At 41.5% G+C, this 12,325-nt stretch overlaps 1 protein-coding gene across 1 annotated transcript; it reads left to right on the top strand.

Moving 5' to 3' along the window:
* Nucleotides 1–6,428: 6,428 nt before the first annotated feature.
* On the top strand, nt 6,429–9,257 carry LOC129456705 (V-set domain-containing T-cell activation inhibitor 1-like). Its single transcript, XM_055225768.1, has 5 exons — nt 6,429–6,574; nt 8,048–8,377; nt 8,487–8,741; nt 8,816–9,192; nt 9,243–9,257. Exons 1-5 carry the CDS (start codon nt 6,508–6,510, stop codon nt 9,255–9,257), a joined length of 1,044 nt encoding a protein of 347 aa, XP_055081743.1. The 5' UTR covers nt 6,429–6,507.
* Nucleotides 9,258–12,325: the final 3,068 nt, after the last annotated feature.

A 12,325-nucleotide genomic window follows, 5' to 3' on the forward strand; every position in this document is an offset into this window, starting at 1 on the left:
TAATAATTAACTTCTGTCAACTAGACCAAAGTTTTTAGAGTGAAGACGTTTTGCTGCTCGTCCAAGACATTTCTTCAGCTCTGGTCAGATTACTGCTGGACACAAACACAGATATTTGTTCACAGTTTCTTTTTGTTAATCAGGTCACTTGACGTTCACTCATTTAATTGTATTTTACACAGAGGTTCAGGTCCTAATGGAGCTCATCCTCACGTTGACGTGTGGCTGAGGTTTCACCAGGTCACACACGCAAACACCGACGTGTGCAGTGTGTTTGGGCCGAATGAATCAAGAGTCTGTACATTTTATAGGTTTTTCTGGTGGCAGTTCAGTCACAGTCAGTTGAACGTATTAAATCTATAGATAAATACATTATATACTATTATATACATCTAAATATATTTAATGAAAAAGTAAGAACAAACATTTATTCATTTATCACGTTTTGTTCTTCTTTTATAGTAAAAGCCAAAAGTAAAATCTGTCAACTGGACAAAAAGTTGTAGGACCCACTACAACTGTGAAAAAACTGCAGTCGCTGACAGTAACATATAGGCCTAACCGGGCTGGTATTATCTTCTAAAATCCTGGGTAAAATTGTCTGAAACTTGTTGAGAACATGGGCCCGTGTGTGTGGAGTTTTTAATTTACAATAAGGTCTAGTATTTTTATATTAAGATGCTTTACAGTCGAGCCCAGACGAGTCCTGAGCTCTGACTATTTGGAACGATTCTACGTTTCAGAAGAAGAGAAAACTTTAGTATTTGAAGACGACTCTAACCTCTAAATCTAACCCCCAACTCCCCCTTAGCTCTACAACACCTTGGCCTACAGTTACACTCACCTCCGACCATTACACCATTCAAGACTAACCTACTCTCAAATGCTGTGAAGTCAAAGTACAAAGTATCTCAGGTAAAGTACAGATACCTGAAATGTATACTTAAGTACAGTACTTTACGACTAGACACATAAAGTAGCACATAATGACTTTATTGTAAACATCTGATGGACTGAAATATAAAAAGCGCACGTGAAAAGAGACATGGGGGGACATTATTGCATCTTTTGGGGGAATAAGGCCATACTAAGGTTAAATCTAAGACAAATGTACACAAGTATGAGCACACAACATAAGACAATATGCATAAGTAGGATATTGCTTTGACAATACTGTAATGTAAAGCATGCAGCTGTAACATGGTAAACCTGTAACATCTCTGCACTGATGCACTGGAGTTTATAGAGCCCATACTGGTCAGTCAAGTGTCAGACGCTGTTATGTCATGGACTTTACACATATAAAGTCTCTGTAGTGTCAAAAATGTGCCCCATTTTACTTCCACTGACACCTGCTGGGCCATGTGTTCTTTACATGTTTTTGAACAATATAAACTCAGTCAAAAGTTTGGACACGCCCTCTCATTCAGTGTTTTTCTTTATTTGTTCGACTGTGTACTGTGTGACTGTGTCCTGAAGATGTGAGACAGGCCTCTACTTTGACAATGTTTAAATCCAGACTCAAAACAGTTCTGTTTAGCTGTGCATATGACTGACAGGTTTTTATTCTGCACTCTTCTCTTTTAATGTTGATTTTATGATGATTATTTGTGATTATTTATGTTTGATTTGTGTGATTTTAATGTCTTTCTTATTCTGTAAAGCACTTTGAATTACCTTGTGTACGAATTGTGCTATACAAATAAACTTGCCTTGCCTTGCCTTGCTTTACATTTATATACACACAAGACATCAAATATATGAAGTAAGAAATATGGAATTATGGAGAAAAAAGTGAAATAACTCTACATTAAAATCCTCAAAGTAGCCACTCTTTGCTTTGTCACAAAATAAATGTAGTTTTATGTAGAAAAGAAATAATATTAAATAATTCCATATATCTTGATATATTTGATATGTTGTGTGTTTATATAAAATGTAGAAAGTCATAAGTGTCACATGAACCAGGACTAAACCAGGACTAAACCAGGACTAAACCAGGACTAAACCAGGACTAAACCGGGACTAAACCAGGGACTAAACCGGGACTAAACCAGGGACTAAACCGGGACTAAACCGGGACTAAACCGGGACTAAACCGGGACTAAACCGGGACTAAACCGGGACTAAACCGGGACTAAACAGGTGTGAACTGTGCCTGAGTCATACTTAGTGTAATCATTCAAGCCCCTAATGAGTGCCCTGCCTTTTCCTACTTTTACTTTCCTCGTAAAAGTAAAGAAAAACAAAACAGTGAATGAGAGAGTATGTCCAGCCTTTTGACTGGTAGTGCATGTCACTTTGGATATTTTGTACTATAAGGGCAGTAGTAAAGTATTTTGTACTTGATACTATATATTTATAATAACAAATTACTGAGGGCACTAGTGAAATCAACCACAGAACTCCTCTCATAATCCTAAAAATGGTTTAAATGAATGGAGCCCATCTCACCTGCAACAGTTGATGTTTTTATAAATATAAATATGCTTATCTTTACTTACAAACTGTTGAAGATAAACATTGTGAGCTACTTGAATACAAAATTAAATCTGCTCAGTTTCTTTCCCGTTTGGTTTATCCATTCGAGGAGACGTTATGAATGAAACTATATGCAAATTAGAAAAGACATTTGGAATGGAAGAACTAAAACTGCAAAATCTCTGCATTTTAAACTCATTTTTAGAGTGGCTGTTATTGTGAATGAGTCTAGGTGGTACCAGGAGGATCACCGCTGTTTGAGGAGGACTCTGTAAACGGCGAAGCCCAGAACAGCAAACGCCGTGGCCCCAGCGCCCGCTTTGAGCCAGAAGGTGGAGCTCTTGAGGTCAGCTTGGCTAACATGTCTGTGGAAAAGGAAAGAATAACAAATACTCATTTATAACCACAACCTTAATTCATGCAAAACTTGTATCTGTAAAACATATAGAGAAACTCGTCTGAAAACTCATCTCTTCTCCCTGGCATTTAATACTAGTTACACAGGATCTCTTGGTGTTTTATTCTTCTTCTTGTTTGTTTTTGTTGACTTTTATGTGAAGCACTTTGGTCAGCTCAAGATGTTTTAAATGTGCTATAGAAATAAACTTGAACTGAACTGAATCTTTGTGAATGAACAAAATCGTTTCACTGATGATTCTGTCGGTTTGTGGCTTTGTTATGTCGTTTAAAAATGATCCTTTTGTCCAGCAAGTATCTGGAAGTTCCCATTTGTTTGTTTCTGCTCTATATTGTTACTGTTGATTGTTTTTATTGTTTATAGTGAAATTTCAAAGTCAAAGAGAGTGAAATTTCAAAGTCAAAGAAAATCCACCAGGAATCAACCATAGACTGTGTAAAGAAGTGACTGAGTGAGTGTGACGTCACCCACAGCGTTCAGCTCCAGTCAAATGAAGCTCATCGTGGCTGGAGCAGTTAAAGCGGCGAATTTGGAGTCGAGTCCTATGTTTGGAATTCTGACCGTGAGTATCATAGCAACCAAAGAGCCAATCAGGAGCGAGGCTGTTGAAGGTAATGCCTGTTCCCGCCCACACCACTGGTTTAGCAGGGAGCAGGCACTTAGCAACACTGTCAATTAAACCTGTTGCTAACGCTAGCGGGAGTGACTTCGGGGAAAGAAGGCGCCTGATTTGTCTGTTTTTAATGTTCATATCTTGATTTACAAACACAATAGTGAAATAAAAACCCCAGGATCGTGTAGAGTGGGTTAGTGCTGCTCATACTGATACATAAGGCTAGAGCGCCCTCGTGTGGTTGTGAGTGTGACATTAATGAAAATGTAAAATTATATATTTTAATAATTTCACATATAAGTCTCACCCTCAGACAAACTACGATAAAAAATTGTGACTTATAGTCTGTAAAATGTGATATACAGGTAATATATAAATGTTGTCTTTTTAATGCTCATTTCCTGTGATGTTTTATATTTCTGTTTCCAGGTGAACTCATTGGATTGCAGTACCTGTTGAGGCAGAATGAGCCCCTTCTGGATATGTCGCCAGATTCTGAGGAGGAAAGAGCTGCTGGAACATTTAGAGGAGCAGCACCATCAGAGACAGATGAGAGGTTTGAGGAAAATGACAGCAGTAATGTCTCTTATGATTTACTTATAGATACATCTGATATTACAGTGTTTACTCCACCTGCATTTGCTCTTCATCCATCTGAGCCAGAGGGTCAATCATCTGCACCTGCTCCTCACTCCACTCACCTGTCTCCTCCTCTGTCCACTCACCTGTCTGCTCCTGTCCACTCACCTGTCTGCTCCTCTGTCCACTCACCTGTCTGCTCCTCACTCCACTCACCTGTCCGCTCCTCAGTCCACTCACCTGTCCGCTCCTCTGTCCACTCACCTGTCCGCTCCTCACTCCACTCACCTGTCCGCTCCTCACTCCACTCACCTGTCTGCTCCTCACTCCACTCACCTGTCCGCTCCTCTGTCCACTCACCTGTCTGCTCCTCTGTCTGCTCCTCAGTCCACTCACCTGTCTGCTCCTCTGTCCACTCACCTGTCTGCTCCTCTGTCCACTCACCTGTCTGCTCCTCTGTCTGCTCCTCAGTCCACTCACCTGTCTGCTCCTCTGTCCACTCACCTGTCTGCTCCTCTGTCTGCTCCTCAGTCCACTCACCTGTCTGCTCCTCTGTCCACTCACCTGTCTGCTCCTCTGTCTGCTCCTCTGTCCACTCACCTGTCTGCTCCTCTGTCCACTCACCTGTCTGCTCCTGTCCACTCACCTGTCTGCTCCTCTGTCCACTCACCTGTCTGCTCCTCACTCCACTCACCTGTCCGCTCCTCAGTCCACTCACCTGTCCGCTCCTCTGTCCACTCACCTGTCCGCTCCTCACTCCACTCACCTGTCCGCTCCTCACTCCACTCACCTGTCTGCTCCTCACTCCACTCACCTGTCCGCTCCTCTGTCCACTCACCTGTCTGCTCCTCTGTCTGCTCCTCAGTCCACTCACCTGTCTGCTCCTCTGTCCACTCACCTGTCTGCTCCTCTGTCCACTCACCTGTCTGCTCCTCTGTCTGCTCCTCAGTCCACTCACCTGTCTGCTCCTCTGTCCACTCACCTGTCTGCTCCTCTGTCTGCTCCTCTGTCCACTCACCTGTCTGCTCCTCTGTCCACTCACCTGTCTGCTCCTCTGTCCACTCACTACAATTAGTTACTGTAAATCAAACCACCTTAATACAGAGGCATAATAAAAGGTTTAAGGCTCCAGATGTTGTCATTCTGCTGCGAGGGTTGGCATTACCTGATGAACGGCCCTTTGCCAGTGGACCACTGCTCCCCATCAACACAAAGTCCACTGAAGTCACTCCACACACACATGAACACAACATGACACCTGACACAACTGCTCCATGTCAGGGACAGAGCACAGACCCATTCAGCCAAAACCACCAACATCTCAGACAGTTTTTTATGTCACTAATGTCCCCTCAGACCACAGCACCAGGAACATGATGCCACTGTTACCACTGGACCAGACTCTCTCCATCTCCACACCACAGTCTGAGAACACTCCTACTGATCCTGCCCAAACACAAACCACAACAACACAAATACACAAGGACAGTCACTCAAATCTTCCTCATCTTTTACAGACAAGTGTTCTCCAGGTTTGGCTCAGTTGGTAGAGCGTTTGTCCACTGATCTGAAGGTTGGTGGTTTGATTCCAGCTCCCACAGATGAGGAGCAGATAGAGGCGACACATGAGGCTGGTCGTCAATGGACACCGCTAAAAACAAACAAAAATCATAATGAAAGTGTGTAAATCATAAATCTACACATTCATCCCTTGTATCGTTTCACAGTGTTTGATCTTAGACTCTCTAATCTAATCCATATTAATACAAACACAAGTATGTGATATATGCAGTGCTGCCCCCTTGTGTTGGACTCCAGGACTAACTGATTCATTCAAGTGTCACTAAACCATCTCTAAAAATATGAATCCACTGTCTAAACTTAACCAGACACAGGTCCTGATTCGAGGTTCACACAAACAATGGACAAAACCCCCTGTGATTCTGGAGTCCATTAGTCTCTAAAATGTTATTTATGAGGCTCGTGAAAAGAACAACACATCAGATATTATTCAGTCTGTAGATGAAGCTGCAAATAGATTCTTGGGGCCCAAAAAGTTCCATTCACTGTTTCAGTTCATGAGGCTAATTCAAGTGAAGACACACACACACACACACACCCACACACACCCACACACACACCCCCACACACACCCCTACACACACACCCACACACTTACACACTTACACACTGCCCTGGTTCTGCACTAAACGGCCTGTGACTGAACTGGTTGAAGAAGTTTTGTATTTGTATTTTGTGTGTTGTTTTTTTATGATACACCTTTGCCACAAGTGCGACGACATCACTCCACGTCACATGCTCTCGTGTAGATACGTTACAGTCTTCAACTTTTTATTTATTTATTCTTTATTTCAGACACAAATATTATTCGGTCCATATTTATTTTCTTAAAAATATGTGTCTGAAGTTGGATTTATTGCTCCTGATATTTTTTCCTGTATTTTCCCGGCGTCTTTCAGAAGGTAAGTTCCACCTAAATGACATAAAAGTCTCATAATGGAGGTCCTACAGTGTTTACAGTGGAGCTGGAGACATCAGAGCAACTGGAAGGTTCAGTTCATTTGTGACTTTGCTGTAGTTTAACAGAGTGAGCACATTTTCAAAATGAAAAACTCTCAGATATGTAAAACTCGGTCGTGCTTTTTTTTTTTCCTTAAGCTCATTTCCAAAGCGGGTTTCTGTGTTTTAGCCAAACAAATTACTTTATATTTTCCTCTTTACTGTTGGATCAGATTGGTTAAAAATAGGGACATCTGGGACATGTGTGAAACTGGGACAAATCAATAGTTTTGTGATAAATCTGCTGGGACAGAGGACACAGGACTCAAAACTGAGGCAAAAGACACGTCTGGTGTGCATGAGGAAGTGTGTGTGAAGAAATGAGCTCTTCTTGTTTTAGAGACAATAGTGTGTCACTGTAGTCTCGGGTTTATTATTAATGTGATAGAGCACAACTTTTTTTCTTTTTTTTAATATACTTTTTCGGCTAAAAATACTTTTTAAAGGACATATATCGAATTCTGAAAGGTTTTTATTCTGCACTCTTCTGTTTTAATGGTAATTTTATGACGATTATTTGTGATTATTTATGTTATGATTTGTGTGATTTTAATGTCTTTCTTATTCTGTAAAACACTTTGAATTACCTTGTGTACGAATTGTTCTGTACAAATAAACTTCCCTTGTCTTCTGAAACAGGCATAAATATAAAACATCACTTTCAGTTTCACTTTGTCCATTTAGTGACACATTACAGATTCTACTCAGGCTTCAAACACTCGTTTGATCTAAACATATTCACTTCTCTTTAGTGTAAAAAAAGAAAAGTCAAACACAAGTTGGCAGAATAATAACGTCAAGGACAAACTACTGGATGAAGCAGAGTCACTGCTTCATCCAATAGTTTGAAATGTGGATCCAGATTGTGAGCATAAAACTCTGCATCACTGCAGTGAGAAAAACAACACGAGCGAGTGAAGTGACCCACTGCAAATACCATGGAATATAAAACTTATGAATCTGGAGACAGACTTTTTGAACACTGCACCTGCTGCGTTAGCTTGGAAGGAAGGAAGGAAGAAGGAAGTAGCAGGAACAAGCAAAGACATCATCTGCACTCTTCAGGAGCAGGAACTAAGTCTAGTGATGTAACCACACTGAAAAGAGGCCCACGTGATACAGAATCCAGGGTTTGAGCTCCACTCACCCAGTTTAACCACCTGTCACTTCATAGTAGACCCTCTGACCAAGACTAGCTCCAGATCCATCTGGAGATGGGTCCCTCTGCTTCTGACAGTTTAACCCAGAGACACTGAGGATGGGTCAAATGCAGAGGACATTTGCTTAGCCTCACTGGGGTTTATGAGTGTGTGTAAGTCTCTCTGAGCTGGTTCACTGCTGACAGGACTCTGAACGTCTCATGTCTTCTCCCTCAGATACAGAAGTGTCCTGTGTTCTTCTGGAGAGCTGTGTTCTGCCCTGCAGCTTTGACCCTGGACCAGACCCTGTGATCCACTGGGCCAAAGACCCTGATGATGACAAAGATACTCCAGTTCATATTTATTATCATGGTCAGACGCAGCATCAGCACCAGCACCAGATCTTTAAAGGCCGGACCTCTCTGTTTGAGGAGGAGCTGTCCACAGGAAACGCATCACTGCTGCTCTCAGGGGTCAAAGTTCAAGATGAAGGAAGATACAAGTGTTACACCAGAACATTTGGCTCCACACACGGCAGAGAAATGTATGTGACTCTGAGAGTGGAAGGTGAGACCAGTGTAACTGCTTCATGTTTCTCCTGCTCTCAGCTCAGGACTAAACCAGTGTCCTCCTCCCTCTGTCCTCCCTCTGTCCTCTCCTCCCTCTCTCCCTGTAGCTCCAGTCTTGCAGGTGTCTCTGCAGCAGCAGGGGCAGCAGCTCGTCTGTAGATCTGAGGGAGTCTACCCCAAACCCTCAGTGTCCTGGAGCCCTCCCTCCTCTGCAGCTGTTACCACGGTTACCTCCTCCGAGAGCGGAGTGTGGTCTGTGCACAGCTCTGTGTCTCTGCCTCACAGCCCTCCACATCAATACAGCTGTAATGTCAGCAACAGCAGGAGCAGCTGGAGGAGCGCCACCTACAGGAGGAACAGGAGTGAGTAATGCACCAGAGCTCTGACACTTATTTCCATGTTTGCTTTATTTGCTCTTTTTTGTTTTGTTTTTTAGACAAAATCTATTTTTATGAAGTAATTGCAGTCCCTTGTACTAAACCCTCTGCTCCAGTGAAGAGTCTCATTTGGAGGTTCAAACAGACTCAGATCATTCTGAGCCGGTCTGGACCAGAGCCGGTCTACACTGAGTCCTGGACACAGTTTGTTGATGGAGTCACAGAGTCCAACAGTCTGGTCCTGAAGGGTCTGACCAAAGACCAGCTGGGCCTGTTCTCCTGTGAGCTCTCCACTGAACAGGAGCAGTTTATTATCCACACTGAAGTTACTGATGCAGACGAACACTCAGGTCTGCTGATAGTTGCAGCTGCTGTAATCGGAGTCTTGTTAGTCCTGACGTTCACCTTCGTCGTCTTCTATTGTGGATTTTTCCAGGTGAGTAAGATCTAGTGTCAGATACAGTCTGTTTGTCTTTTTCCTGTCAGGACCTGAACAGCTGAACCCTGACACTCTCTGTGAAAAACATCTGGAGCCCTCCTCACAGAAAGTCTTTGTTCAAGTTTGTGAACGACCAATCACAGCCGTTCATCTGCAACATGTGACCTACTGTATTAGGGCTGGGTTAAAATGTTTTACAAAATGTGTATTTTTATGCTAAACAACAAGATTAGAATTTTATTTTCACAATGTTCTTGATATCAGAACACAATTCACTTCTGAATAAGTCACTTTTTCATCTGGGCAGATTCAATCATTTAGTTGAGTTTGTTTAGTTTATGTTCCAGGACCATGTGCAGGAGCATTAATCAAAGAAACATTGAAGAGATGCTTTGGACCAGACTATAGCTCTTGGAGCTCATTTCCATCTGCAGTCCCTGAGACACAAAACAGAGAAAACACAAACAGCTTAAAACAAGGCAATCTATATATACAAATAGTACATTTATTTCATAGAAAATACTATAATGACATTAAAGAGCTCGATCTCCTTCTCGCCCTCCTCCTACACACACACACAGTTCACCGTACACACACACACACAGTTCACCGTACACACTCACACAGTTCACCGTACACACACACACAGTTCACCGTACACACACACACAGTTCACTGTACACACACACACAGTTCACTGTACACACTCACACAGTTCAGACTCTTGAATGGTCCATTGTTTTGGACCGAGTCTTGGCCAATAGTCCAAGTGCAGTTTTGATCATTTGTGAATCTAAATCATAATCACAGTTTATAAAATCAGTTTAATTGGCAGCATGGCAGTAATGTGTCTGTGAGTGTCAAAGAATCAACCAGTGTAATGTAAGTGAAACATCAAACTGACTGAGACTTGTTCTTTTTACAGGGAGTACGAGCCTGCATAAGGCAAGTATTTATATCTTTATATTCATAGAGATTGGACATTACATTACCTTTTAGATCTGATACTACAAACTTTAAAATACAAAAAACACAGTCTCAAAGTTAAATCTCTTCTCTACAGAAAAAAAAGAAATTTGCTTTAGACTGAGCAGCAGCATCACCAGGATGTGCCACAGGAGGAGATGAAGATGAAGGAGCAGATACCAAGCTGTTTTTTTAGAGTGAAGACGTTTTGCTGCTCGTCCAAGACATTTCTTCAGCTCTGGTCAGATTACTGCTGGACACAAACACAGATATTTGTTCAGTTTCTTTTTGTTAATCAGGTCACTTGACGTTCACTCATTTAATTGTATTTTACACAGAGGTTCAGGTCCTAATGGAGCTCATCCTCACGTTGACGTGTGGCTGAGGTTTCACCAGGTCACACACACAAACACCGACGTGTGCAGTGTGTTTGGGCCGAATGAATCAAGAGTCTGTACATTTTACAGGTTTTTCTAGTGTTAGTTCAGTCACAGTCAGTTGAATGTATAAAATATATAGATGTTTACATTATATATTATTATGTGGATCTAAATATATTTAATGAAAAAGTAAGAACAAACATTTATTCATTTATCACATTTGTTCTTCTTTTATAGTAAAAGCCAAACGTAAAATCTGTCAACTGGACAAAAAGTTGTAGGACCCACTACAACTGTGAAAAAACTGCAGTCGCTGACAGTAACATATAGGCCTAACCGGGCTGGTATTATCTTCTAAAATCCTGGGTAAAATTGTCTGAAACTTGTTGAGAACATGGGCCCCATGTGTGTGGAGTTTTTAATTTACAATAAGGTTTAGTATTTTATATTAAGATGCTTTACAGTCGAGCCCAGACGAGTCCTGAGCTCTGACTATTTGGAACGATTCTACGTTTCAGAAGAAGAGAAAACTTTAGTATTTGAAGACGACTCTAACCTCTAAATCTAACCCCCAACTCCCCCTTAGCTCTACAACACCTTGGCCTACAGTTACACTCACCTCCGACCATTACACCATTCAAGACTAACCTACTCTCAAATGCTGTGAAGTCAAAGTACAAAGTATCTCAGGTAAAGTACAGATACCTGAAATGTATACTTAAGTACAGTACTTTACGACTAGACACATAAAGTAGCACATAATGACTTTATTGTAAACATCTGATGGACTGAAATATAAAAAGCGCACGTGAAAAGAGACATGGGGGGACATTATTGCATCTTTTGGGGGAATAAGGCCATACTAAGGTTAAATCTAAGACAAATGTACACAAGTATGAGCACACAACATAAGACAATATGCATAAGTAGGATATTGCTTTGACAATACTGTAATGTAAAGCATGCAGCTGTAACATGGTAAACCTGTAACATCTCTGCACTGATGCACTGGAGTTTATAGAGCCCATACTGGTCAGTCAAGTGTCAGACGCTGTTATGTCATGGACTTTACACATATAAAGTCTCTGTAGTGTCAAAAATGTGCCCCATTTTACTTCCACTGACACCTGCTGGGCCATGTGTTCTTTACATGTTTTTGAACAATATAAACTCAGTCAAAAGTTTGGACACGCCCTCTCATTCAGTGTTTTTCTTTATTTGTTCGACTGTCTACATTTATATACACACAAGACATCAAATATATGAAGTAAGAAATATGGAATTATGGAGAAAAAAGTGAAATAACTCTACATTAAAATCCTCAAAGTAGCCACTCTTTGTTTTGTCACAAAATAAATGTAGTTTTATGTAGTAAAAAAATATTAAATAATTCCATATATCTTGATATATTTGATATGTTGTGTGTTTATATAAAATGTAGAAAGTCATAAGTGTCACATGAACCAGGACTAAACCAGGACTAAACCAGGACTAAACCGGGACTAAACCAGGACTAAACCGGGACTAAACCGGGACTAAACCGGGACTAAACCGGGACTAAACCAGGGACTAAACCAGGGACTAAACCAGGGACTAAACCGGGACTAAACCGGGACTAAACCGGGACTAAACCGGGACTAAACCGGGACTAAACCGGGACTAAACCGGGACTAAACCGTGACTAAACCGGGACTAAACCGGGGACTAAACCGGGGACTAAACCGGGGACTAAACCGGGACTAAACCGGGACTAAACAGGTGTGAACTGTGCCTGAGTCATACTT

Source organism: Periophthalmus magnuspinnatus, chromosome 1, assembly GCF_009829125.3.
Source record: "Periophthalmus magnuspinnatus isolate fPerMag1 chromosome 1, fPerMag1.2.pri, whole genome shotgun sequence".
NCBI lineage: Eukaryota > Metazoa > Chordata > Actinopteri > Gobiiformes > Gobiidae > Periophthalmus > Periophthalmus magnuspinnatus.

Excerpts from the sequence above, each read along its gene's own strand:
- LOC129456705 (XM_055225768.1), top strand. The coding sequence starts at position 6,508 with ATGTGTCTGAAGTTGGATTTATTGCTCCTGATATTTTTTCCTGTATTT. Across the intron at positions 6,575-8,047 it reads TTCCCGGCGTCTTTCAGAAG|ATACAGAAGTGTCCTGTGTT; the intron begins GTAAGTTCCACC and ends CTTCTCCCTCAG. Across the intron at positions 8,742-8,815 it reads CACCTACAGGAGGAACAGGA|ACAAAATCTATTTTTATGAA; the intron begins GTGAGTAATGCA and ends TTTGTTTTTTAG.